A 27,556-nucleotide genomic window follows, 5' to 3' on the forward strand; every position below is an offset into this window, starting at 1 on the left:
ATGAAGGCATCCAAGAGTATCAAAGATTGGCTGAAAACATATTCTTACTAAATGTATTACTAAACTCCTTAAACTGCTCCGTGTTCAGCATCAATGAATGTTACTCACCTATTTAGAGAAACAATATCTCAGTAAAAATTCTCGAATTAAACTTATGAAAGATAACATGCGCTCTCCTTCCTATCTCTAATTTTCTCTCTCCCTCTCTAACAGTAAAATAACTCCACCTTAACTACAGTGCATTTAGATCAAAGTATCATGATGTCAGCCACTGAACCTCTGTTTCCAAAAAGGTGGAAGCAATTTTCGAAAAATCATAAACAAGATTCTGCATTCCTTGAGAATGATTAACTTTGATGAGTTGTTGGATGTGTGAACTTATAAGCAAATTCTCAACAATTTCATGGAACATGCCTGTTTAAAGTTTCAGGTTGAAGATAAAATAATGTTATTATCTGTTGTAATCCCTGAGGAGTGTTGAATTACAACCAGCACACTTACCTTTAGATCAGAACAGGCATACATTGCTCAATGAATATACTTGTTGTGTGATTAGCATAAAGCCAGGATACTGTTAAGACCTGTGAGAGGTACACATTTGCTTGTAAACACTTTGTCTATAGCTCCTCATGTCATCTGAGAAACTATTGCAACAAATTGGAGGAGCATTGTGCTTTCCATCAAGTGGGAGGACTAGAGTTTTTACGAAGAGTCCCTTTTGATAAATTCATGATTTCGTTGAAGGTAGGGCTAACGACTCTGGTTCAATGTACCCCTTGAGATTTCATCACAAGACCTCTTGCGTTGCCTACACTACAACAGTGACTGCACTTCAAAAGCACTTATTAGTCTGCAAAGCACTTTGGGATGCCCTGAAGTCATGAAAGATGCTATATAAATCCAAGCCTGTCTTTCTTGGGTAGCTGCGATAAGATGCTATAACACCGAGCTCTGAGAGTCTCCATTTCCTGAACTCAGCCAGAGATTTGCAATAGGGAGAGCTCGACTAGTTTGAAACACCCATTCATGAATTTGAGTTGTGGAGAACTTCTTTTTGAAAACACAAAAAGGAAGGAAACAAATTTTCGTTGCCAATGAACCGGAATTCCCCGATACCAAATCGATGCCATGTTATAACATGATTCCTACAGGTCTAAACTATAGTTTCATATTTTGAATACTTCAATTATAGTATTATCGCAACAATTAGATCAGAACAAGTCTGTTTCCCTAATTTTAGTTAGATTGGGAAATACATTCGAGAAAAGGTTTTAAGAAAAACTGTCCTGCCTTTACATACCATCTGTGAATTTGACAGTTCTGAATCTACTGTTGAATCAGCCTCCATGCATTGGATTCACGAATTAGTTGCTCTTTTTTAAGTGTCCTCTGTGTGCGCTGCTTTATCTGGATGACACATGCACATCATTGAGTGCTTCAGCTTTTTTTGCAGTTATATCCCAGCTGGTGTTAATTTACCTAGCATAATCATATTGAATCTGACAAGTGACAGCTGTCCTCAGTCTAGTTCCCATGGGTCATCCAAAAGATGCATGGTGGTGGGAGTTAATTTTACATGTCAAAGATTTAAGTTCATTACCAAAAACAGCAAGAATAAGTTTCACAGTCATGTAGTGACTGACCATAAGTTGCGTGAATCAATAACATAATGCAGAAAGAACCTCCATTTATCTATCTCCTTTTTGAGCCGGGATATCCCACAGTACTTCACACAAGCTACTTTGAAGTGTAGTCATTGTAGCTGAACATGGCAGCCATTTTGCACACAGTAATGAAAAAATGACCAACTAATCGGTTTTCCTGATTGTGTTGGTTGGGGGTGGGGGGTGCAGGTGGCGGTGAGCATTGGCTAAGATACCAGGAGAACTTTCTGCTCTGTAGATTACACCTTACAAAGAACTTACAGCACAGGAGCAGGCCATTTGGCCCAACAGGTCTATGCTAGTGTTTATGCTACACATGAACCTCCTCTCAACTTACCAACTTTGGCGAGAGCGGAGTTCAAAAAGCCACATCACTTGTGGCAAACCCACAGTGTAGTTCTACTGAGACAGACAGGAAATCAGTCTTGGTCCCATCCTCTGCGGGGGGCATAGCCCGTTTGGGGCTGTTAGAGGTACCGACCGATATTAGAGCAAATAAGGTTCAGCGAGGTAACACTGTCGGCCTGAGTTATGTCGTGTAGCTGGTTCACTGAGAACAATGAGATGTGCCAACCTTAGGCACACTCGGGTATTTTGCCAGCACCTGGAGTAATTATCTCCCTCCTGAGGGGGGATGAAGATGCATCTAAAGCATTTACTTGGGCTGGTGGTGTTGGCAGCTTGGCCAGTGACTTCCCAGTGTTGCTTTTCTTGCAGCCCTTGGCTGGTTGGCACCCAATAGTGGCAAAAGAACCTGTGAGGTATATCCCAAACACATGATTTCTCGCTGCCCCCAGATACATTGTAGTGGTCAGGGGCAAAGGTATTCACACTGGTTCAGATTTGAATGAGGATATATCGAGCCTCGGAGTCACTTGTTCACTGCAATAGTTTTAGAATGAAGATAAGATGTCGAAAGTGTCCAAGACCAGCCACATCATCAATACAAGGCATTAAACACTCATTACTAGACTATCTTATGTTCTCTTGGCAACTGGTTACATAGTTGCTTGGGTGGCACTCAATGTGGAAAAGAACAGGAAATTGATGTTTTGTAATTTTATGGTAATCAGTGATTAACTTAAAATGGAGCAATAAGAAGTATCTTTAATTAGATCAGAAATGCTGCGTACACTCCATAAAGTTTAAAGAGTTTGAGTAAGTGAACTTCATGGTATGGCACAGTCACACAGACCAGGAAGGCCCCTGGATCAACACCTGGTGAATGCTAAGCCAGCAGATCTGACTGGACTGTAGTAGAGTTGGCTTCAGTTTCAATCAAGTAGAGAAGGAGAATTCAATCAGGCATTCTGCTGCCAATCGCTGCTCATTGACTGGAAAGCATACATATGGGCATTATAATTGGCTATAATGCTGTCAATGAAAGAAAAAGAAAGACTTGCATTTGTGTAGTGTTTTTCATGACCATTGGAAGTTTCAAAGCGCATTACAGCCAATGAAGTACTTTTGAAGTGTATTCGCTGTTGTAATGTAGAAAATGCGGCAGCCAATTTGCACACAGCAAGCTTCCACAAACAACAATGTGATTAGATGATCTGGTTTTGTGATATTGAACCAAGGATAAATATTGGCCAGGGCACTGGGGATAACTCCCCTGCTTTTTTTTTGAAATTGGGTGGATGTAAAATATCCATGACACAATCAGGCAGATGGTTTGAATGTCTTATCCAAAAAACGGCACCCCTGACAGTGCAACACTTTCTTCGTGCTGCATTGGAGTATCAGACCTTGAATTTTGTGCCTGAGTTCTGGAGTGGGACTTGAACCCGGAACTTGTTAATCAGGTGACAGTGCTACCAACTGAGCCCTGGCTGACACTCTGTGGCTATTTCCTTAACTGCCTCTTTTCCTTTGCAGGTAGCACTTCATGCATGTGGGGTGGCAACGGATATGGTGATTGATCATTGTATTAAGGCACTAGCAGCCTTTGTTATCTCTCCATGCTGTTATGGCTTCATACAGAACACGATCAAGTCCACGTTCCCCAGAAGGTAGGGCCTGACCCTTTTCTGGGCAAGTAATGTAGCCTCCCGATTTTTCATTTTCATGCTTTGGCCAGCACTTCCCACTGGGATTTGTCTCTGTGTATGTGTAAGTCATTTGGGCAGCTTTGTTGAATAACCAGTGATTCAAATTATAATTTGAGTGCATTGTTAATTTAAAAGCTGTGTTTGTACACAGATTCCTGAATGTTCTGCCTAGTTGGCTATTATCATTTGCTATTGAATCCTTTTCTCCACTTTCCCAGCCACCTGCTGGTTTAAACATAAACAATACTTGGAGTTATCATTAAATGAAGTGTTGATGTCCAAAAGTAATTTATTCTGTTTTATCACATAAAACCATATCCCTTATCCATTCACATCTGCCTTTTGGCTGCTGCCCAGGACCAAGGTTATTATTTTTTTTTCTTTCTGTTCTTTTAACCCTTTGGACCCTTCTCTCCTTTCTCCCCCCCTTCTTGTTATCCAGTCATGCCTCCTTTCATTTCTTCCCTCTTTGGGGTACTTGGCCCTCCCAAATCCTAACTCTTCAATGTTCCTTGACCGACCTACTCTCTTGCTGAATCTCCTACAAACCTCTGAGAAATCTGTGCTCCTCCAGTTCTGGCCTTTTGTACACTCCTGACTTCCTTCACCCTGCCATTGGCAGTCATGCCTTCAGCCATCTAGGCCCTAAGCCCTCGGAATTCCCTCCATCTCTCCACCTTACCAGCTCCTTCTCCTCCTTTAAGATGCTCTTTAAAGCCCATCTCTTTAACCAGGTTTTTGGTTGCTCATCCTAATGTCCACTGCTTTCGCTTACTGTCAGTAATTACGCACCTGTGAAGCAACTTGAGATGATGTTAAAGGTGCTGTAAAAATGCACCTTTTTGTTGATTTCCTTTAATTATGCTACTGTAGTAACAATAAGTACAGGTAAATGTATTTATGTGAAGAGGCCCTTCTCCAGACCTTTTTATTCTGTAGCTCTGCAAAGCCTGAGCCAAAAAGATCTTTTTACATTGGATGAGTCAAGAAGGGGGCGACTTTAGTCAGAGCAAATGTGCAATAATAATAACATTTCCTGCAAACTGTTGAAAGCAGATATAACTGCTTGTCAAATCACTTGATTTAAACATTGTAGTGCTCTAAACTTTTAGTTTTAAGAGGAACAGTTTGAGATTTTGAAATATTTTTTGGCCAGCCTCAGAAACCAGCCTTCTGTACTCTTAAGGGTTTCTGTGGAAATCATTTGTGTTCTGCTGAGAGGGCAGTTTACAGCTAATTGTGCATTGTATTCTAACAATGTAAGAACAGTGCTTGTGAGTGTTAAGGAGTGCCGTCATGATTTATAAACACATTCAAAGCCTCATGCCCACCCCCTCACTTTAATGGAATGACTAGAGGATCAAACTGTGGTTCCTACTTAAAGAGATAAATGCCTGCACTTACAAAATGCCTGCACTTACAAAAGCCATGGTACATTCTAAACCATATATAGTTATAAATATTTACCACAAATCAAAAGCACCCATTAAACAGAGAAACAAATTGCAATTCAAAACCAAATACAAAATTCTTCATCACATTTTACATTTTCAAAGTTTGGTTTTGTTCGTATAACACAGTTTATATTATGTTTACAATACCATGTGTTGCAGGTGTGAGAGAAAAAGTCTTCGGCCTCCAGCTGAACTGAATTTTGGTGCTAACTGGAAAATCACCATATTGAAAATGCTTTGTGGCTAGTTGAACATTGTCTTCCGCCAATATCAGTGTCAGTGTATCACTATGGGGTGCACCTCAATGATGGATATAGATTGCAGATGCTGTGAATCAGCCATTGAGCAAAGTCTCTCTCCTGTTTTGGTCCAATTATGCTCTGCGAGAACCCTGCAACGTTTCTTCAAATTAAAGACATTAACAAATTCCAATTGTTGTACCTGTAGATCCCTGCTCGCAAGGGGAGGGAAGGGGAGAGGCTTGTTCCCAAGCTATTGGTATGGTGGAGCTGATTCAGGATAGGTGGCGAGAAGTTGGGAGGAGATCAGCCATCCACCCATCAGCTGTTTGATGTGATTGGCTCAGTTTTAGAACTTGTGCCTTGTCAAAATGTTGTTAAAAATAATTTTGTAACACTTTATTTTAAAATTTTGATGGCTACCTGTTTGCAGAATAGTTTGTTTCGCACAGCGACATGCATATCTGAAGTACATAAAGATATACAAGTTTTCACATTCATGTACAATGTAGATATGCTTACATGAACACAAACATACCTGCATAGATGCATTCTTATAGATATGTACATGACTGGTCATTGCTGCTAGATTATGCACAAGAACCAGTGAAGTGAGTGCCAATGTTGCGTTAAATGTTTGGATCAGATGTAAGAACTAATTATTATTATACTTTTTTTTTTAGCCAAAAGTTCAAGAGCGTTTTGTCATATAAGGTACGTATCATTTGCCCAGAGGTTTGCACATTATTGGCGAGTAAAGCATGCTTGCAGACTCTGGTGGCCCCGCCAACCTTGTGGTGGATGGATCACCAACAAACAAAATGATGTAACTGCAGTTGTTAAAAAGGATTTTTGAGATTGACTGATACATAATCCATTCAGTAATATAGGCAGTCTGGTGGTTTAGACATCATTGTTTTCTGTCAGTGTTACTTTAGCTACTAACATTATCCTTTAAAATCATTGGTTAGTATAACTTTGCATTGATTTAGAATATTGCATCGTCATTTTTTTTGCTTTTAACATTACAACAGTGATAACCCTTCCAAAGTACTTCATTAGCTTTAAAACATTTTGGGACATCTTAAAATCATGATAGCCACCTCATAGCTGCAAGTTCTTCCTGTTTTTTAAATTGAAAAGGCCCATGTGGCTGGACACCAACAGCTTGAAAAGAGGAAAGAAGGTGAAATAAGTCAACAAGCCATGGTTAGAGCATCAGACTTAAAGTTTATCAATTTTAGGAAGAAGAGAAAATAAAGGAAGATTTGAGATTCTGAGAAAGACGAGGCATTATAGCACATCGGGTTATCTTTTGCTGTCACTTTTTCTAAAGTTCTGGAAATAAAAATCTTTTTTATTCCGATATAGTCAGTTTCTATTGTCACATTCTGGCTTTTGGGTTTTTGTTAATATATTAATTTATCAACCATATTCACCATTTATCATTCTCTTACAACAGAGAAATCATACTTCATAGAAATTTCTGAAGAAATGTAATATTTCTATTTTTTGGTTGACAAAGTCTACTTTGCTTGTGAAGTGAGTTCAGTAGGTTCTCATATACCTTAAGGAGTCTTAGTGTATTGAATTGTCTTCATCTATTGAAAGAAAGGCAATCTAGTCATTCTCAAGATAAGGCAAGAACTGTTGAACCAAGGTACTTCAAGGCATAATCTTGTGGAATCAGTGATAAGTGGCTTCAATGGATTAAGAATTGGCTGTATTCCTGTAGGCAAAAAATTGTCATTAATTGTTGTGAACCTGCTTGGAGGCCATTTACCAGCTGTGCCCCAGAGGGATTGGTGTTTGGGGACCAGTGCTTTTTATAATTTTCATCAAGAGGGAAATGGTTTGCAAGTTGGCATGTGATAGAAGAATTTTTGCAAGAGTTTGGACTATGCATATAGATTAAAATACACTGGGGGAATGGGCAAAACTTTGTCAAATGTTACTTAACCTAGCTAAGTGCAGTGTTATGCATTTGGGTAGGAGCAACATGAAGTATACTTGTCATTTACCATGAACACAACTGAAAGCGGTTGAGAGAAAAGAGATTTTGATATTTAGTTCATAGCGCTTTTAGAGATTTATGATCACTGGTGGGAAGCCATAGGCAAAGCAAATAGGTTATTGGGTTGTATTAACAGCACCAATCAATATATGAAATATAAAAAAAATTAACATTCTCTTTTAATGTATTCAATTCTTTTGAAGTTAAGTTTACAAACAAACCAAAATTTAGCAGTGCTGATTCCAAAATGCAAATAAAATAATGATGCAAGTGTGAAGCTAACGACGATTCACTTGAATTCACCAGCAACATTAACAGCCTTGTGTCTGTGCAGTTTTATTTAATTTGGAGGTGCAGACGGACGGATGTTAAAGTAGCTCATTTAAATTGCAGAAAACCCTGCTGTTGCATTGATCCAGCCGTTAGTAATTTAAGTCAATGAGTGCACTGGTTTAGGTTCAAGGCACTGTCTGCTTCTTTGATTAGAATTTAGACAGCCCAAAATTCATGACTATGTACTCGAATAATTTTTAAAAATTAACATTGAAACTGATTATAATTTTTAACCTCGAGACATGTAACATTACAAGACAGGATGTTGTATTCTGGCTTTCCTAGATCGCTGTGGTTTTACTGGATTGCTGTCCCATTCAAACTGAATTGCTGTCCAAATTCCCACTGCTATTCAGATAACGAATCATCCTGTCTGCTTTTATTTTTAATTTAGTTTTGCACTCGTGTGTTTTCTTTGAAGTCTTTAAGCAGCCATACATTGACAATTAAGTATGATTCACCTTGGTACATCCTGACAAAATCTCTGTCATTGATCTGTTTTTGTTTCAGGAACACATGGTTCTGTGCAGGTTTGCGGATCAGACAGCTGTTCAACTCCCTCCAGAGCGCAGGATAATAGGTACGAGGACTGACATACAGCTGGTTCTAACCTATAGCATTGTTGAAGGAGATGGATTAATGTATTTCCTGTGGCTAGAACTGGTTGCTTCATCAATGTAAAACCAACATCCTGTGTAGTAGAGACCAGTAATTTCTGTGTAGCAGCAACTCATCCTGATGAGGACACCAAGCTTAATTTTAAAATGATGTTTTTAGAATCAAAGAATCTTACAGCACAGAAGGAGGCCATTTGACCCATCGTGCCTGCATTGGCTCTATGAAAGCGTTACCCAGTTATTCGCATTCCCCCTACTCTTTCCCCATAACTCTGCAATTTCTTTCTTAACTCTGCAATTTTTTTCTTTTTAACATATAACTCCAATTCCCTTTTGAAAGTTACTATTAAATCTGCTTAACTACCTTTTCATGCAGATCATAACAACTCGCTGCTTAAAAGAAATTCTTCTCGTTTCCCCCCCAGCCCCCCCATACTTTCTTTCGCCAATTATCTTAAATCTGTGTTCTCTGCTTATTGACCTACTGGCTAGTGGAAATGGTTTCTCACTATCTACTTTATCAGCCATGCATAATTTCGATCATTATTAAATTTCAATGTAACCTTCCCCATTTGAAAATAAAGCAGCTAACTATCTCGTCCATTTTCCGCTGCATTTACAAGTGGTGTGATTTTCAGGAAGAACTGAATTCTGGCCGCCAGAGTTCCTACCTGAAGCCGGTGGGAATCTCATGAACATATGCAAACAGGTGTCCAGCTATGTCATTTAGATTCTGATCCCATTTTCTACTCTTGCCACCTGACTACCACGTGTTCCTGCTCTTGTCAACGAACCATGGTCACTACAGGTCAGGAGATAACCAATTTCACCAATATTTGAAGAGATCCTCAGCTTCTCTCAGGGAAAGCTGAGCTTTTAAAGACACTTATCTTGCGGTTGGTTTTCTCCCCCTTAATGGGATTCAAAATTATTTGTAGTAACTGTTGTAGGTTCTACACTAATGCTGCCTACTGATTCACAGTCTTACTTTCCCTCTCTGCCAGGCTGAAAATTCAGCTCCTCTTTAAGCTGCTGCACAAGGCTCTTAAGCAGTGAAAGCACTGTCTGATTTCTTACCTCCAAACCAGAGAGCTGCCTGCGGAGAACATGCCTCATACTGGCAGCTCTCTCACCGTACATTAACGAGGGGGCAACCTAGGAAATGGCACCACACTGGGTGATTGATGTTCTTGCTCACTCACCTCCCATCCATATATTGCTCGGACATGGAAAACGGCCCCTATCTTTTTACATCCTGAGGATCTTGTTTACGTCTTGTATTTACATCTTTGCTGGTAGTGAGCAAGACTTAAGACCTTACTTTCTCTCAGTGCAGTGATGGAAAGGTGCTTGTATCTTTTTTGCAAGGCTAAGATCATAGAATAGTATAGCACAGAAAGAGGCCATTTGGCCCATTGCATTTATGTCTGCTAACCCTATGGCTGGTCCAATGGCTGGTCCAAGGTGAAGCTTTATTGTGGTGAGTAAAGGAGCTGAAACCTAAACCTAATGAACTGCTGAAAATAAGGACTACTTTAATGGGGCCACAAGGTTGTAGTGATGAGACTATTAGGCATGGCACACTTATCCACTTCACCGATCAGTTGCTGCTAAGATCGAACAAAGTTCTCTCTTCTCTGTGCTAGCAATGTGTCAGTATCAATTTCTCTCTGCCCTAAAGCTTGTTTTTATAACCTAACCACAGAGGAGCGTCCTGTGTTGTAACAATGGACCCTGAAACCCTTATGAATCAAGTTGCAATGTGAACTCACACTCACTAGGAAAAGGATTGAACCTACCCAGACCTATTTCACTCAGTATCCTCATAGAAAGGAGATACAGAGAAAACTTCCATCTCGTCATTCAAGACTTGATTGGAAAGCAGATGCCAGAGGGGGGAAAGGCTTTTCTGATTCACTTTTTCAAGCAGTCTCTTACCAGATGCTCATTCTAAAACTTGCCTCTGATGGACAACATAATCCAAGGTCCTGAGCCAAGAATGGTAAAATGCAGGTTTGTACTTGTGATTCTCTATATGGCAAGAAACTAATCTCAGCAATACCAACATGGGAGCTGCAAATAAGCACCAACTACTTGAGGAAGAGTCAGAGGCTGAGGTCAGCACAGGCTGATTCACCATTTGCTTAGCAACCTGCTCAAGAGCACCATGGTCAGAGTCCTGAAAGCAGATTACATGGCTGCCGTTTGAGATACAGAAAGATCCATGACCTAGGACAGCCTGGAAAGGATGCTAAGCTAAATACCTTAAAAAAAATAGACAATGACATGAACTTGATAGTACAAGGTCAAGGAGACCCAGATTTAAAGGGCTGAATAATACGGTGGGAGGGTGGGCAGATGGCATGTCCCCCCCAGAAACCATGTCGGCGTGAAGCTGGCAGACTCCACGCTGAGCAGCCCCGCTGCAAAAAAGCGTTGCGGTGCTCGTTAACCAGGGCTGAATGGGGAGGCGGAAGCCCCACCCTCTGGAGCTGCCAGCCAATCCGATTGGACAGCAACTTCATCAGTCTCAACAGTGCCAGGAAGACATCAGTGGCAGCTGCCGGGACTGCAGCTGAAGTGACGAGCCCAAGGCCTCGGATTCTTGGAGCAGTTAATAATACCATAAGACATAGCAGCAGAAATTAGGCCATTCGGCCTATCGAGTCTGCTCCACCATTCAATCATTGCTGATAGGTTTCTCAGCCCCATTCCCCCGCCCTCTCCCCGTAACCTTTAATCCCCTTACCAGTCAAGAACCTATCTATCTTGGTCTTAAATACACTCAATGACCTGGCCTCCACAGCCTTCTGTGGCAATGAATTCCATAGATTCACCACTCTCTGGCTAAAGAAGTTTCTCCTCATCTCTGTTCCAAAAGGTCTTCCCTTTACTCTGAGGCTGTGCCCTCGGGTCCTAGTCTCTCCAACTAATGGAAACATCTTCCCCACGTCCACTCTATCCAGGCCTTTCAGTATTCTGTAAGTTTCAATCAGATCCCCCCTCATCCTTCATTGAGTATAGACCCAGAGTCCTCAAACATTCCTCATATGTTAAGCCTTTCATTCCTGGGATCATTCTCGTGAACCTCCTCTGGACCCTCTCCAGGGCCAGCACATCCTTCCTGAGATACGGGGCCCAAAATTGCTCACAATATTCTAAAAGTGGTCTGACCAGAGCCTTATAAAGCCTCAGCAGCACATCTCTGCTTTTATACTCTAGTCCTCTCGAAATAAATGCCAACATTGCATTTGCCTTCCTAACTACTGACTCAACCTGCAAGTTAACCTTAAGAGAATCCTGGACTAGGACTCCCAAGTCCCTTTGCACTCCAGATTTCTGAATTCTCTCCTCATTTAGAAAATAGTCTATGCCTCTATTCTTCCTGCCAAAGTGCATGACCTCACACTTCCCCACGTTGTATTCCATCTGCCACTTCTTTGCCCATTCTTCTAACCTGTCCAAATCCTTCTGCAGCCTCCCCGCCTCCTCAATACTACCTGTCCCTCCACCTATCTTTGTATCATCTGCAAACTTAGCCAGGATGCCCTCAGTTCCTTCATCTAGATCATTAATGTATAAAGTGAAAACTTGTGGTCCCAACACTGACCCCTGCGGAACTCCACTTGTCACCGGCCACCATCCTGAGAAGGACCCCCTTATCCCCACTCTCTGCCTCCTGCCAGACAGCCAATCTTCTATCCATGCTAGTACCTTGCCTCTAACATCATGGGCTCTTATCTTACTGAGCAGCCTCCTGTGCGGCACCTTGTCAAAGGCCTTCTGGAAGTCCAAGTAGATAACATCCATTGGCTCTCCTTCGTCTAATCTACTCGTTACCTCCTCAAAGAATTCTAACAGATTTGTCAGGCATGACCTCCCCTTGATGAAACCATGCTGACTTTGCCCTATTTTATCATGCACTTCCAAGTATTCTGAAATCTCATCCTTAATAATGGACTCTAAAATCTTACCAACGACCGAGGTCAGGCTAATCGGCCTGTAGTTTCCCATCTTTTGCCTCACTCCCTTCTTAAACAGGGGGGTTACATTAGCGATTTTCCAGTCCTCCCTGACTCCAGTGATTTCTGAAAGATCACCACTAATGCCTCCACTATCTCTTCAGCTAACTCCTTCAGAACTCTGGGGTGTAATCCATCTGGTCCAGGTGATTTGTCCACCTTCAGACCTTTCAGTTTTCCTAGCACCTTCTCCTTGGTAATGGCCGCCATACTCACCTCTGCCCCCCGACTCTCTTGAACTGTGGGGATGTTACTCGTGTCTTCCACCGTGAAGACTGATGCAAAGTACCTACTCAGTTCCTTCACCATTTCTTCGTTCCCCACTACTACTTCTCCAGTGTCGTTTTCCAGTGGCCCAATGTCCACTTTTGCCTCTCTATTACCCTTTATATATCTAAAAAAATTCTTGCAATCTTCTCTTATATTAATGGCTAGTTTACCCTCATATTTAATCTTCGCCCTCCTTATTTCTTTTTTAGTTGTCCTCTGTTGGTCTTTGTAGGCTTCCCAATTCCCTGGTTTCCCACTGCTTTTCACTGCATTGTATGCTTTCTCTTTAGCTTTTATGCTGTCCCTGACTTCCCTTGTCAGCCATAGTTGCCTCGTCCTCCCTTTAGTATGCTTCTTCTTCCTAGGGATGAATTTTTGCTGTGTCTCCCAAATTACTCCCAGAGACTCCTGCCATTGCTGTTCCACTGTCTTTCCTGCTAGGCTCATCTCCCAGTCAATTCTGGCCAGCTCCTCCCTCATGCCTCTGTAGTTGCCTTTATTCAACTGTAATACCGTTACATCTGATTCCATCAGATGTTAAGTCCAGGATCTTAGACCAGGAGGGTTAGGGACTGGGGCAATGGTGGGGAGAGGGGGGGTTTAAAAGTGAGGGAGCAGGTAGGAATGAAGGAGGATATTCAGTCTAAGGGGGTCGCCCCACAATCAGCAAAGGGCACCCTCTGAAGAACAACCCTCCCCCCGCCGCTCCTTCTTTCCTGCCCCTTAACCATTGGACGTTAAAAGTCAGGCTTCCCGCTCCTGCCCTGCTGCCCATGACAAACGTATTATGGCCTGGGCAATGTACTATTAGGATCAGTAGGCTTGATAATAAGCCTAATTGACCCTTAATTGGTCATTTTAATATAATGGGCAGGCTGCTAATTTTGGCGTCTGCCTGCCTACTGTATTATGGATATGAGCTCTGGGATGAGCAGGAAGGTGGTGGGATGGGTGCCCACCCCACTTTACACGCCCCACCTGTGGGAAACGTAAAATTCAGCCCAAGGTTTTGGGCAAGAGATGCAGGGGGAATGTGAGGAAGAACTTTTTTACACAACAAATGGTAATGACCTGGAACTCGCTGCCTACTATGGTAGTAGAAGCAGAGACAATCAATGATTTCAAAAGGAAATTGGATGGGCATTTGAAAGAAATAAACTTGCACGACTACAGGGATAAAGCAGGGGAATGGGACTGGCTGGATTGCTCTATGGAGAGCTGGCATAGACTTGATGGACTGAATGGTCTCCTTCTGTGTCATAAATGACTCTGACTCTTTAAGACAGTAATTCCATTTAATGTAGTGAACTCATCGTGATTGAAATGTATAATTTCCGATGAATGCGTGGTTCATATTGGGGTCAAAGTGAATTCTAAAGTGTAGTGAAAGCAAGAGATTATTAGCTAGAGTGATGTTCAAGCCACATGGGAAAATTGCTTCAATAAACATAATGAGCGGTTATAAATTTCAGCAATAGTTGGTTAATTACCACCAGGTTAGTGCTTATAATGTCAAATAATAAATAGCAGTGTCTTTTTACTGACTTGGATTATTAAGTATACAGTGGTTAGACGACAGCAAGATTAATATACAAGTATTTTAGCTATTCAGTCTACTTGCCATCTTAAGGCAGGTATGTGTTAGCGATAGTCCACACGTATTTAATTTGATAATGTGGTTAGTAGTACATTTTAAATAATTTAATGGAATGCCCTGAATGTAATTTGAACACTTAAATTCTATTAATTACTCGCTAGATAGGCTTATACACAGTGCATTTGACAGGCAATTAGCATTTGTAAAATGGAAAATAATCCTCCTTGTAATTATCTAAGAAAATTGTTTCAGAAAATGTCAATCCAGAGACTAGTAGTGCATGTTGCCTATTGAAGGAAGTTGACCTTAAGTAGCTCTTCTTCGATTATGATGCACAGCACCTTTTGAAGGTTCTTTGTTTTATCAACAAGGGAAAGAGAGAGGACGTGTTCTGTAGGCCCCATTCATTTGCTCAAGTGGATATAAGAGACCCCAGAGCATAATTTAAAGAAGTCTGCCCAATGCCCTTGGCAACCTGCCAAATCTCCTTCGTCAGCACCTTCCAAACTGCCAACATCTACCACTTAGAAGGACAAGGGCAGCGGACACATGAGAATACCACCACCCACAAGTTCCCCTCCAAGTCACACGCCAACCTGATTTGGAACTATATCACCATTCCTTCGCTATCGCTGGGTCTAAAACCTGGAACTTCCTTACCTGCACCACACGAACTGCAGTGGTTCAAGAAAGATGGCATAACTCCTCATGAGCAATTACGGATGAGTAACAAATACTGGCCTTGCCAGTGATGCTCACATCCCATGAAAGAATTTTTAAAAAAAACCTTCGCCACCAGCAACAGAAATAGTCATTTATCTCAGTGCTATTTCTGGGATTTTGCTGTATGAAAATTGGTTGTTGTGTCTACTTATAAACAGAAGTAGCCACACTTAGAAAAGAAATCGTTGACTTTGAAGCTTTGGAGCATCATGAGGAATACACCATGTAAATGACAGTGCTTACTTTTAATGTATCTACTATATGAAATATTAAAACCAGTGTCAGTGGACTGAGTGATGCTGCTCTTTGTAAATTTTTAGATTTTTTTTCATTTATATCGAATCTGCAATGCTGCTTGAAAGTAATGCACTGAGGAAAATGTAAAATTGGTTTGAAGCTAATTCAGAACTAAGGAGAAAAAAGCTTTTACTTTTTGTTAAGACTCTCAATCAGGTTTGCAAGCCACAACGATCCACATTAATGGGAATTAATAATGGGTAGTATTACCTAGAAAGGAGAATGTGAGTGTTCTTTGAGGTGAGGTTAAAGATATGTCACTGGGGAAGAGTACACAGAGCTTCATTGTGTGTCAGAATTTTGCCACACTTGACCTGAGAGTCATTGATGCCGAATGCAAAGCAAAAGTGATCATGTGTTACAAAAATGCTTATATAAAGTTCTCAGTGGTTCCAATAGGTCTGACAACTCATTGTGACTGAATGTGGCATGGAGCAAACTACAAATGTCAAAAGTTCTCATTAGCATATTAAAAAAAAATCACATAACTTTAAACCATTGGCGAAACAATAATAAGCATTCAGCTAGAGTGCATCATGTGAAGTGGTTTGATGTCAGGCTTGAACTCTTGCAGGACAAAAATAGTGCATATCTAACTTGTTTCCCTGCATAACCTGCGTGGGCATTGAATAGCAAAGCTTTTCCCACGTTCCGCGTTACTGCCAATTTGTGCTGTCTAACATTTTGATATCCACTTGTATTCTCTGTGAAATATAGTTCAAAGTAACAGTCTAAACTTTAAAATAAACAATATTGCTTCCTGTTGTTGCCAAGATACAGTATACAGATACAGAATGATAAACTCATAGATCCTTGGCTGCAACTCCATTTTTAAAATTCATTTTCAGGATGTGAGTGTCATGGGCAAGGCTGGCATTTATTGTCCCTGCCTAGTCACCCTGGTTTGACGCAACTCTGTGGTTTGCTAGGCCACTTAAAGAGGTTAATTAAGAGTCAACTATATTGGTATGGGACTGAAGCGACACATAGGTTCAGACCGGGAAGACAGCAGCAGGTTTGCTTTCTTAAGGACATTAGGACCCAGTTGGGTCTCTACTACAATCCGACAGTTTGATAATAAGGGAGCACTTCATCCCATGAACTCATAATAATGCATAATGTCCAACATTAGATGTGATTCCATAATTGGACAGCACTTGAAAAACAATCCTGATTGTGCTAAGAATTACAAAAACCAATTTAAGATTATCAGTTGGACTCTCAGTGTGGCTCACTTATGCATGCTAGAAGCTGCATATATTCACAAACAGAGCCCTGTCCTTTGCAGACAGAAAGAGCATATCCACACATGGCGCCTTTTTCAACTAAACTAAAGCTTTGGGGGCAGCCAATTCCTAATTCATTCCCCATGGCAATACCTTGACCAATCAGAGTCAACATGCCTGGTTTGAATTTAAACAAAAGCTTGGCAGTTAACTGTTCCCTGGTGCATTCTCTATGGCAATGCCTCTACCAATCAGAGCCCACTTGCCAACCAATCAGCACTCTCTTCTCATGCAGTATAAATTGGTGTTCCCTTTACTATTGACATTCTTGTGCACTGTCCTGATGAGTGCAAGACGAAAAGCTTCGACAGCATGTCTTTTCTCAGCAATACTCAAGTTCTCTCCCACCAAACAGCTATTAATAAAGTTTGTGCTTTGTGTTGTCTTTATTTTTGGATCTTGCTAATATGTAGTTGCTAACAACACTACAATTGGGAATTTTTTTCAGGGAAGAAGTGCATGGGACTGGTAGATCTGGATCGAGCCTGTTCAGCAGAGGAGTGTGGATACACGGTCTATGTGACGTCCATGGAGCCAGACAGTTGTTCACCAAAAAACAACCTGATAGTGGGGAGTTCCTCAGGTCATTGCCTCGGTGTAACTGCATGATGTCACAAACCCAGCGATCAAAGCACTAGGACAACAAGAGAGCCAAGTTGTTTCACTGTGATCTGCTTGTCATCAGACCACCTCTCTAAATTATCTTGTTCAGTCGTATACTGAGGCTTTGTGTAGTCGATATCCTGCAGAGCATCCCTAATCCAATGACTTCTTGTGCCCAATGACTTTTGCTTAATGGAATGAGATCCTCACACTTATCTTGAATAAGTTAGATGGAAAGTTCAGTTCTTGATTAATACAACAAACCTCCAGCACAGTATTTTAGCAAATAGCAGCTATCCACGTGCTTCATACACGTATAAATCCTACCTTTGTGTTTAATTATGTTCTACTAAAAATGAAAGTCACTGAACCATCATGTGTAATTGGACTGTACCAGGAAAGGAATATTTAGCTAACTTTTCCCCTTTTACTTCATGTTACAAAGCAAGTCTACTTGGATTGTAAAATTCACACCGTTCTGGCTTATCTGAAATGGAGCCAGGAAGTATTACCTCCTGCAACGTGAAAAACTGACATTGTACTTCACAAAGTCACTGTTGATGTATTATTGTGGCAAAATTTCTGTTTTCTTGATAAACTGCATTCTTGATGCCTCCAAATAATTCAACAAAATTTATACCGATCTCAGTATTTCATCTTCTGCAGCCAACACATTATACGCCAAAGGTGGAATTGTCCAATTGGCTGAAAAAAAAGTTACAGGTCTTGCTACCGGAGATGAAATGATTAATTTATTTATTTTAAAGAAAAAGACTTAAATCCCTTCCCTCCTAATCTTTCTCAACCTTTAACCCCCATGTATCATTCTCCCTCTTAACATTTGTAAAACCACTGTTTATGTTGCTGCTTCCTCAGTCATCAGGATGTACAGGTAAGATGTTCAAGACATGTCCTGCATGAGTAAGCAATACCTACCTTACGCATGTGGTTTTGAATAATGGGTTGTCCTGTGGTTTAAAGCCATGGGTTATAGCATAATCTTCTACATGTAGTTCCAGCAGTTGTCTAGTTTATTTTAGGTTTCCAGCATTCTGAGATAACTTTTTATCCCTCTCTTTTATATAGTTATTTTCTTACAAGAGTATTAAATTTCATATGACAAAATCATTTTCTGGATATAGCTTTTTAATTGATTTCTAAAATCAGAATAAATAAGCAGATGTAACGGCATTTTTAACCAATGCTGGTCAGGAGAAATTAATATAGGATTCAGTACTCAATGGAATTCTTATAATTGGATTTTTCTAGGATTATTCTGATATTGTGGTACTAAAAGGAATTTTATTAAAAGCCAACACCTTAAGTGTGGTTGATAACCTGAATGTTTCATAAGGTTATATAATTTCTTCCTTATTAAGAAAAAACACATCAATTATGAGTATTATTTGTTTCACCGTTATTTGTTGAATGATTGCTACCTAGAAAGTTCTAACAACCAGGTTAAACATTTTGATTCAAGTCATTTGGAAAGCAACTGGCAAGTAAAGGAGACAAATGCAAATTTTTAAAATCAGGTGTATTAGCAAATTTGTTGTGAGTAAAATTAAGATTTACTATTGATATTTAAAATGAGCAGCTCACTTCATTGTGTGATATGCTGTAGCCAAACACATATCCTGTTAGTGTGTTTCATATCAGCTGCACAATTAGATTTGTCACTCTTGTATTTAATTATCACGTCTGGACTTGTGCAGCCAAAATTTAGTTTCTGCCGTTGCTCAGAATAGTTTGAGGAGATCCTAAATATCCCAGACACTGACTACCCTCACTTAATCTCATCTTTAAAAAATAGTCAGACCGCTTACAAAGTGATACTTTGTCACATGCTTGCCTCTATGCTTCAAAAGTACGTCATTGTCTGTAAGTGCTTTGGGATGTCCTGTGGTTGTATCAGGCACAATATAAATGCAAGTCTTTCTTTATTCCTTTCCATTTTCCAAATGATGTTGCCTCCTCAAACAAGTAACAAATACTGTCTTTATTTTCATTAGTTTTATAAAGCCAGTAGCTTGTGCTGAAATGATTGAGGCTTAGGTTGCTATAGAAACAAAGACTGCGGAGGTGTCAAACCAACCACGTGCAGCTTCTTTATGCCTTTTCAGTGTTAATCTCCTATTGAGAAACTTCCCCGATTAGAAATGACACAGGTTCTACATGAAACCTGAAAAAATAACAGCACAATAGAAGTAAGGCTATGACTCATGGTGGTCATGACAAATCATACAGTTCAAATGGTGCAGTACTCGTTTTTTTTGTAAATGAAAGATGCCACACATTTTGCATGACATTGTAGTTTATGCCATCTGAGTTCAAAAAGCTTTTCTTTGACTGGTTAAGTAAAAGGAAAGGACCAATACTGGAATTTACCATGTCCGTAAAGATACCCCTGCAATTTAAATAGATAACCTATATTTGTTGACATTTATTCTCAAAGTGAAATTCTCTATAATGATCTACTGTTCTTCACTGCAGTTATTTCATAAGTCAGAAATAATGGAAGGCTTGTTAGTGCATGTAACAAGCTAAACCTCAAACTAGAAATGAGTTCTCCTTAGAACAGAAAAGACTAGGGAAGTTTAATAGAGGTGTTCAAAATTATAAGGGATTTTGATGGATTAGATAAAGAGAAACTTTCTACTGGCAGGAGGATCTGTAACTAGAGGAGGCAAATTAAGATAATTGCAAAAACAACCAGAGTGAGTTTTTACTTGCGTAGGGAGTTCTTATGTTCACTACCTGAAAGGGTGGTCGACACAGGTTCAATAGTAGCTTTCAAAAGAGAATTGGATTAATACTTGAACAGGAAATATTCATAGGGCTGTGGGGAAAGAGCAGGGGAGTGGGACTAATTGGTACAAACATAAGGGGTTGAATGACTTCCTTCTGTGCTATAAGATTCTCTGAAGCCTAATTACTCCTGAGTGAGTTGATTACAAAGTTACTTCTATCTATAAAGTTACATTTATTTTCAAAGAAATTGGTTAAATTTTTCAACCCTTTTTTTTAAAAGCTCATACTACTTGGCAGGTGTAATGATTCCTGGCATTAAATCTACACAAAAATGACTTATCTCTTCTCCATTTATACACTCCCTGCTGTAATGTACATAATATCATGGAACAACATTAGCTGAAAATAACGTAACTCAGCCAAAGCTTAATTGTTCACGCGTTTTTACTCCTTCATTCTCCTGAAGCAATGTAGTCAGTCAGTATTCATATAACATTGTGGGCTTGCGACTCAAGCTACACTCATAATGAGCAAAGAATAGCACAAGCCAAGCTAGTTAATACAAGGTCAGTTCATTCCCAAGGGTACATCTTTTTCAGTTTTGTTCATGCTAAAGATGTCTGCACCCAGAATCTCTGAACAGTCACTTGATGATCGTCTCAGTCTGGTCACTAGGGATGTGATCATCGCACATTGAAACAGCTGAAAAATGTCCCTTAGATCATTTTTAAAGGCTTTGTTCCTTCTCTTAAACTGTAAGGTATGTATGCATCAAAATCGTCAAATCAGCTTTCCATATCTAATCTGCTTGAATTTCTGTGTCAACTAGACTTTTCTTTAGGTTATCAAGACCTGCTTTATTCATCGTGCCAGATGTTAGTTTCTGCTAGTCATCTGGGGCGCGCCTGATTTAAAAGAGAGATTTAGTTCAGATCGTTCACTAAACATTTACTGATTCAACTTAACTATATTTGTGCCTTGGCGCCATTTGGTATTTCAGTGTTTTGATTAGTGATTGTTACTGAGACTTTGGCAAACCGTCTCACTAATATATATATAAGTGCAGTGCACTGACAGTTCAAAATACAGCTCAGCCTTAAAATAGATCAGTGAAAGCCTTCAAGCTCTGCTTTCACAACCCAATGACTCCAGTTTATGTGGCAGCACAGATTTCTAAGCTATCACTCTCTATAATGGATCTTCTGAAGGTGTGTTCAGTATATGACCTGATGAGATTTTAGCTAGGGTGGTGTACTTCTAGAGTGGTTCTAGGCAACAACCAAGAAAGAGTTCAGGTGATGTCATAAAATGCTAGATCATGACCTCAGCTTACTTGAAAAGCAGTGATAAATATTTATTGTTTTATCAGTAAATTAAAATGCTTACATGATGCTGGCATTCACAGATAATAACGAGACAGATTCTTGAGTGCAGCATTCATTGGGAATTCACCAATGCTCCTTAGACAGCACCTTCCAAACTCACGACCACTACCATCTAGAAGTACAAGGCCACCACCTGGAAGTTTCCCTCCAAGTTACTCACCATCCTGACTTGGAAATATATCACTGTTTCTTCACTGTCACTGGGTCAAAATCCTGGAACTCCCTTCCTAACAGAACTGTGGGTGTACCTACACCACATGGACTGCAGCAGTTCAAGAAGGCAGCTCACCACCATCTTCTCAAGGGCAACTAGGGATGGGCAATAAATGCTGGCCCAGCCAGTGAAGCCCACCTCCCGTGAATGAATTAAAATAAAGCTATGTGGTTCAATGTTCTAAAGTGGTGTGGCTCAGGTTGCCACTCTGGAAGCTTTAATTTGACTGATAAAGGAAAGTAAGATACTTTGTACGTTTTAGTGTTAGTGCTCGATGTCCCCTTGTATTGTAGAAGGTTTGTCAAGACCCAATGCAATCTTCAGGTGAAGTGCAGAAAAATAGAGGGAGGGGATAACTGGACCAGGCTGTACAAATGTAATTCAGTCCCAATTTTAAAATGGTACATTTTGTCTTTATTTTTACACTCCCAATACAAATTCCCATGTCCACTTTTATAATGGAAACTTCCTGTGTGAACTAGTCAATTTGCTATTATACTCTTTTGCCTGTGATGCCACTGGAAGGAGGGTGTAATTCCAGTGTGCCATATTTATAAAGACAGCTTTCATTATAAAGTTGGACATGTGAATTTGTCATGGAAAAAGTTGAAGGGAAGTGGGTAAAAATGTAATTCATGTGTGGCCTTAGTGCATCGCTCAACAATATGGATACAACAAATTATTTTGAAATGTAGTAATTATTGTATTAACAAATTAGTTTGCCATTTTACACACAGCAAGATCCCATAAAAATAATGCAATAATTGACTGATTAAAGTATTGGTCATGTTTGGGGAGAATTATTGGCCACACACAAGGGAGCACTCAACCTTTCTTCAAATGGTGCCACAGGGACTTCAATGTTTATCTGAACCAACCCAGCCAGCTGGTGCAGGCTCAGTTAAATACCTCATCTGAAGATCTGTATCTACAATGATTCAGTGTTCCTTTGGTACTGAACGGGAGTACCAGCCTGGATGGAAGCCAACCGCCATCTTCTGGTTCAGAGGCAAGAGTGCTACCAACAGCCATACTGACACTCAGTTCCACCAAAAACAGTGCTGGTGTCATAAACTCTGAGCTATGTTATATTACTACCTTGGAATACACACCACTATGTATTTGTTCATAATGGTGCATATAGGATTTTAGCATTATTAACCTTTGATTACGTTTATTATTTGTCATTTTCATTACTTGCCTGGCAGGAAGGTCAAGAGCAACAGTGCAATCAAATAATGAAATAAACAGAATTGATATCATACATGTCACTTAAACAGCAATGATATTGGGATTTAGTATATGCTATGGTATGATTTTGCCCCTTGTTATACATTATAAGGCTATAGTTTGCATTTCATAGCTTGCAAATAGTACATCTCACTCAAATAAATGTCTCAGAACTGATCTTGTTATGCCATTTATTTCAAGTCCTCTGTCACCATTAGGAACAGTCTTGCACATAGGCAGCCAAAACCAATTTTAGGTGAAACAGGATCATTGGGTATGGCTAATTAGACTTTGTTGCACAGCTGTAATTCAGTCCCATTTAAAATCTTATATTCTGCATTTGCTTTCATATTTCCATTTTAAATTGCTATGTCCACATTTATAATGGAACTGCCTATGTAAACTTGCCATGCTGTAATTACAGTAGTGGTGTTACAGTGCCTCTACTTGCAAGAGGTTGTTATTACAGTGTGAACAGATCATTGAATATATGAGTTAGGAGCGGGAGTAGACCATTCAGTCCCTTGAGCCTGCTCCACCATTTAATTAGATCATAGTTGATCTTGATTGTGGCCTCAACTTCATTTTCCTTCCTACTTCCTGCACAATTGGGCTGCTTTGTCAGTCAAGAATCTACCTAACTCAGCCTCAAAAATATTCAATGACCCTGCCTCCACCGCTCTCTGGGGAAGAGAGTTTCACAACTCTCTGAGAGAAAAAATTCTCCTCATCTCCGTCATAAATGGGAGACGCCTTATTTTTAAACTATGTCCCCTAATTCTAGTCTCTCCCGCAAGGGGAAACATTCAGCATCCATCCTGTCGAATCCCCTCAGAATCTTATATATTTCAATAAGATCACCTCCCATTCTTCTAAAATCCAATGGATACAGCCCCAACCTGTCCAATCTTTCCTCATAGGATAACCCCTTCATTCCAGGAATCAGTCAAGTGAACCTTCTCTGAACTGCTTCTAACGCAGTTATTTCTTAAATAAGGAGACCAAAATTGTACACGGCACTCCAGAAGTGGTCTCGGCACTACCCTATACAACCGCAGCAAAACATCCCTATTTTCATATTCCCTCCCCTTACAATACATGACAACACTCCATTTGCCTTCATAATCACTTGCTGTACCTGTATATTAACCTTTTGCGATTCATATACTAGGACGTCCAGATCCCTCTGTACCTCAGAGTTCTGCAATCTCTCCCCATTTAAATAAAATGCTGTTTTTTTTATTCCTCCTGCCAAAATGAACAAGTTCACATTTTTTCACATTATTCTCCATCTGCCAAATTTTTGCCCACTCACTTAACCTGCCTGTACCCCTTTGCAGACTCCTTATGTCCTTTCCACAGCTCTCCCACCTACCTTTGTGCCATCAGCAAATTTAGCAACAGTACATTTGATCCCCTCATCCAAGTCATTAATATAGATTGTAAATGGCTGAGGCCCTAGCATTGATCCCTGTGGCACTCCACTCGTTGCCAACCCAAAAATACTCATTTATTCCTATTGTTTATTTCCTGTTAGCTAACCAATCCTCTATCCATGCTAATATGTTACCCTCACCCCTACACCATGAGCTCTTATTTTGTGTAGTAAACTTTGATATGGCACCTTGTCAACTGCCTTCTGGAAACCTAAGTACACCACATCCACAGGTTCCTCTTTATCCACGTTGCTTGATATTTTCTCAAAGAACTCTAATAAATTAGTCAAACACGATTTTCCTTTTACAACACCATGTTGACTCTGCCTGATTGCATTGAGATTTTCTAAATGCCCCGCTGTAACCTCAACAATAAATTCAAGCCAGTTTACATGATAAATGTGGGCATAGAAATTTACAGAATCTTAAAGCACAAAAGAAGACCATTCGGCTCACCATATCTGTGTCGGTTCTCTGAAGAAGGTATTCAAAATAGTCGCACTAGCCCACCTGTTTCCCTTAGTCCTGCATATATAATAGAAAAAGCTGATGGCAAGTGCAAAGATTTTTAATGTATTGTAGATGTATTGTACATATTAGACTAAGTAAATACTTGGTAATGAGCTAAAGCGTGTCATTCAATGCTGGGGATCAGATGATACTCATAAACTGTTCATGTATCACAATCTAAAGCCATTGATTGAATTATAATCTTAACAACAGTCTCAGGTATCTATTATTCTATATATATATCCCAGACATTTGGTATTTTGTCAAAAATTCCTGAGCTGAAACATTAGAACTAATATGAGGTCATTTAGAAACAGCACTTTACTTAAAGTGCCTTCGTGTCTGCCACTGTAAAAGGCATGTGAACTCCAAAAGCGGTACTTGTAAGGTTTGGGGCTCTAACACAGCATGCTCCCTGGTATGGTTTACAATCATACCACGCTCTGTTAGTTTTTCAAAACTGAGGTGTTGGCCTGAAGGTCATGTGCTCAAGTCCCATTCTAGTGCACAAAATCTAGGCTGACACTCCAGTGGAGTACAGAAGGAATGCTGCACTGCTGGAGGTGCCACTTGAAGGATAAAATGCTAGACCAAAGCCCTGTCTGTCCTCTCAGGTAGAAGAGAAAGATCCCACTGCAATATTTTGAAGAAGAGCAGGGATGTTCTCCCTGTCCAATATTTATCCTTCAATCAACACCACAAAAGAAACATTATCTGGTCGTAATCATGATGCTGTTTGTGGAAGCTTGCTGTGCACAAATTTGCTGCTATGTTTCCTACTTTATAAGAGTGACTACACTGAGAAGTAAATTGTTGGCTGTAAAGTGCTTTGGTGGTGCTGAAGTCAGCTATATAAATGCCAGTTCTTCTTCGTCCTTTATAGATAATGTTAAAATTGTTGTTCCAAAACATAATGAGAACCTTGTGGAGTAGGAATTGTCAGCTATTGGGAATTTGGGAACATACAGGTCTAGAAAAGAGAATTGTAATCCATCTGGCTAGTCCCATTCTCTTGCAAATAGCATATCCCACAATATCTTTCATATCTCTGTCAGTTGTTTTTGTCAGGCACTTAGCAAACTCTTGTCCTCAATCAACATAAGAACATTAAAGTTCAAGAGGTGGAAAAAGGCAATTGTACCTGTCAAAGAGTTATCTTCGGGCCCATTTACAATACAGTTGGGATTGTAGAAGAGTGATGTAAAGGTGGGACTTCACAATGTTGACTCGATGTACAAGGGTGTCAACAGTAAGTGAGAATTACTTGATGTCCACGATACCTGCCTTGGATGTTAACATACTGCTAGGTATGTAATACTATGGATAACAGTGTAACCTATCACACATGTTTTGATATTGAATAGAGTTGTGACAATAAAAGGATCCCAGTTATTAATTTGTTTTTAATTCAGTAGCAGATCTTTCGTGGTTTTAGACCACGCAAAGTCAAGATGGGTCGACTTCCCCTCGGGGTGATGCTGTAGATATAGGTGAAGCTGTGGGGGGCTGGAGCTAGTGTGCAGCAGTACATTCTTTGTGATGGAATTTTGCCCTTGTGTCACATAATGGTAATGCCCAAAAAAATGGGCTGTGCAATAGACTTGGAGATGGTGAATTTCTACAAATTAAAAGATATGCCAGTAAGTAACAAGAATTAGCAATAAGAAAATGTATTTTTCCTGCTAAATGAAAAGCACTAAAAAATAATCATAGCTCAGTGACATTCCAATTGTAACTATAATAAAAAATAAAAATACTTGCATTGCACTGCAGATTTGAGCACATGATCAATTTAACTGTTAAAATACTGGCTGTGATTCCTGTCCATTGACAAGAATTCAGTCAATCTTTGTTTTCAGGGCTTGAAATCTACAGTAAACTCTATAAACACATCAATAGTAAAAGGGTGGTAAAAGGAGGAGTACGGCTGATTAGAGACCATAAAGGGGATTTACACGTAGAGGCAAGAGGCATGGCTGAGGTGTAAAATGAATACTTTGCGTCTGCCTTTACCAACAAGGTAGATGTTGCCCAGGCCCTGGTGACAGAGGAGGAAACTCAGTCATTAGAAGGGTTTAAAATTGATAAGGAGGAGGTGTTGGATAAGTTGGCTCTGTTTAAAGTTGGTAAGGCACCGGGACTGGATGAGATGCATCCAAGAATATTGAAGGAAGTGAGAGCGGAAATTGCAGAGGCACTGGCAGTAATCTTTCAATGTTTCCTAGATTCAGGGGAGGTGCCGGAGGACCGGAGAATTGCAAACCTTATGCCCTTGTTCAAAAAAAGATTGTAAAGATCCGCCCTGCAATTACAGACCAGTCAGTTTAACTTCGGTGGTGGGGAAACTTATAGAAGCAATTATTTGGGATAGAATTAATAGTCACATGGAAAAATGTGGATTAATTCGGAAGAGTCAGCATGGATTTGTTAAATGAAAATCGTGTCTAACTCACTTGCTGGATTTTTTTGAAGAAGTAACAGAGATGGTTGATGAGGGCAAGGCCGTTGATGTGGTGTATATAGACTTCCAAAAGGTGTTTGATACAGTGCCACACAACAGACTTGTGAAGAAAGTTATAGGTCATGGTAAAGTGGATACAAAATTGGCTGAGGGATAGGAAACAGAGTAATTTTCAGGCTGGAAGAAGGTTTGTAGTGGAGTTCCCCAGGGGTCGGTATTGGAACCCTTGCTTTTCCTGATATATATATATAAATGATCCAGATCTTGGTGTGCAGGGGACAATTTCAAAGTTTGCGGACGACACAAAACTTGGGAGAATTGTAAACTGTGAGGAGGACAGTGTAGAACTTCAAAAGACATTGACACATTGGTGGATTGGGCAGATAGGTGGCAAATGAA

At 40.1% G+C, this 27,556-nt stretch overlaps 1 protein-coding gene across 5 annotated transcripts in view; it reads left to right on the forward strand.

Annotated features, from left to right (window-relative positions):
• The window catches only part of gstcd (glutathione S-transferase, C-terminal domain containing), a 166,540-nt gene extending 148,242 nt beyond the window's left edge, over nt 1–18,298 (forward strand). For all 5 annotated transcript variants that reach the window (XM_078530793.1, XM_078531053.1, XM_078530885.1 and 2 more), the window contains 4 exons: nt 3,543–3,676; nt 6,092–6,122; nt 8,266–8,335; nt 17,016–18,298. In XM_078530793.1, the coding sequence (XP_078386919.1) occupies nt 3,543–3,676; nt 6,092–6,122; nt 8,266–8,335; nt 17,016–17,176 (396 nt within the window). In that variant the 3' untranslated portion in view covers nt 17,177–18,298. The remainder of the gene's footprint in view (nt 1–3,542; nt 3,677–6,091; nt 6,123–8,265; nt 8,336–17,015) is intronic.
• Nucleotides 18,299–27,556: the final 9,258 nt, after the last annotated feature.

Source organism: Cetorhinus maximus, chromosome 1 (assembly GCF_964194155.1).
Source record: "Cetorhinus maximus chromosome 1, sCetMax3.hap1.1, whole genome shotgun sequence".
NCBI classification, from domain to species: Eukaryota; Metazoa; Chordata; class Chondrichthyes; order Lamniformes; family Cetorhinidae; genus Cetorhinus; species Cetorhinus maximus.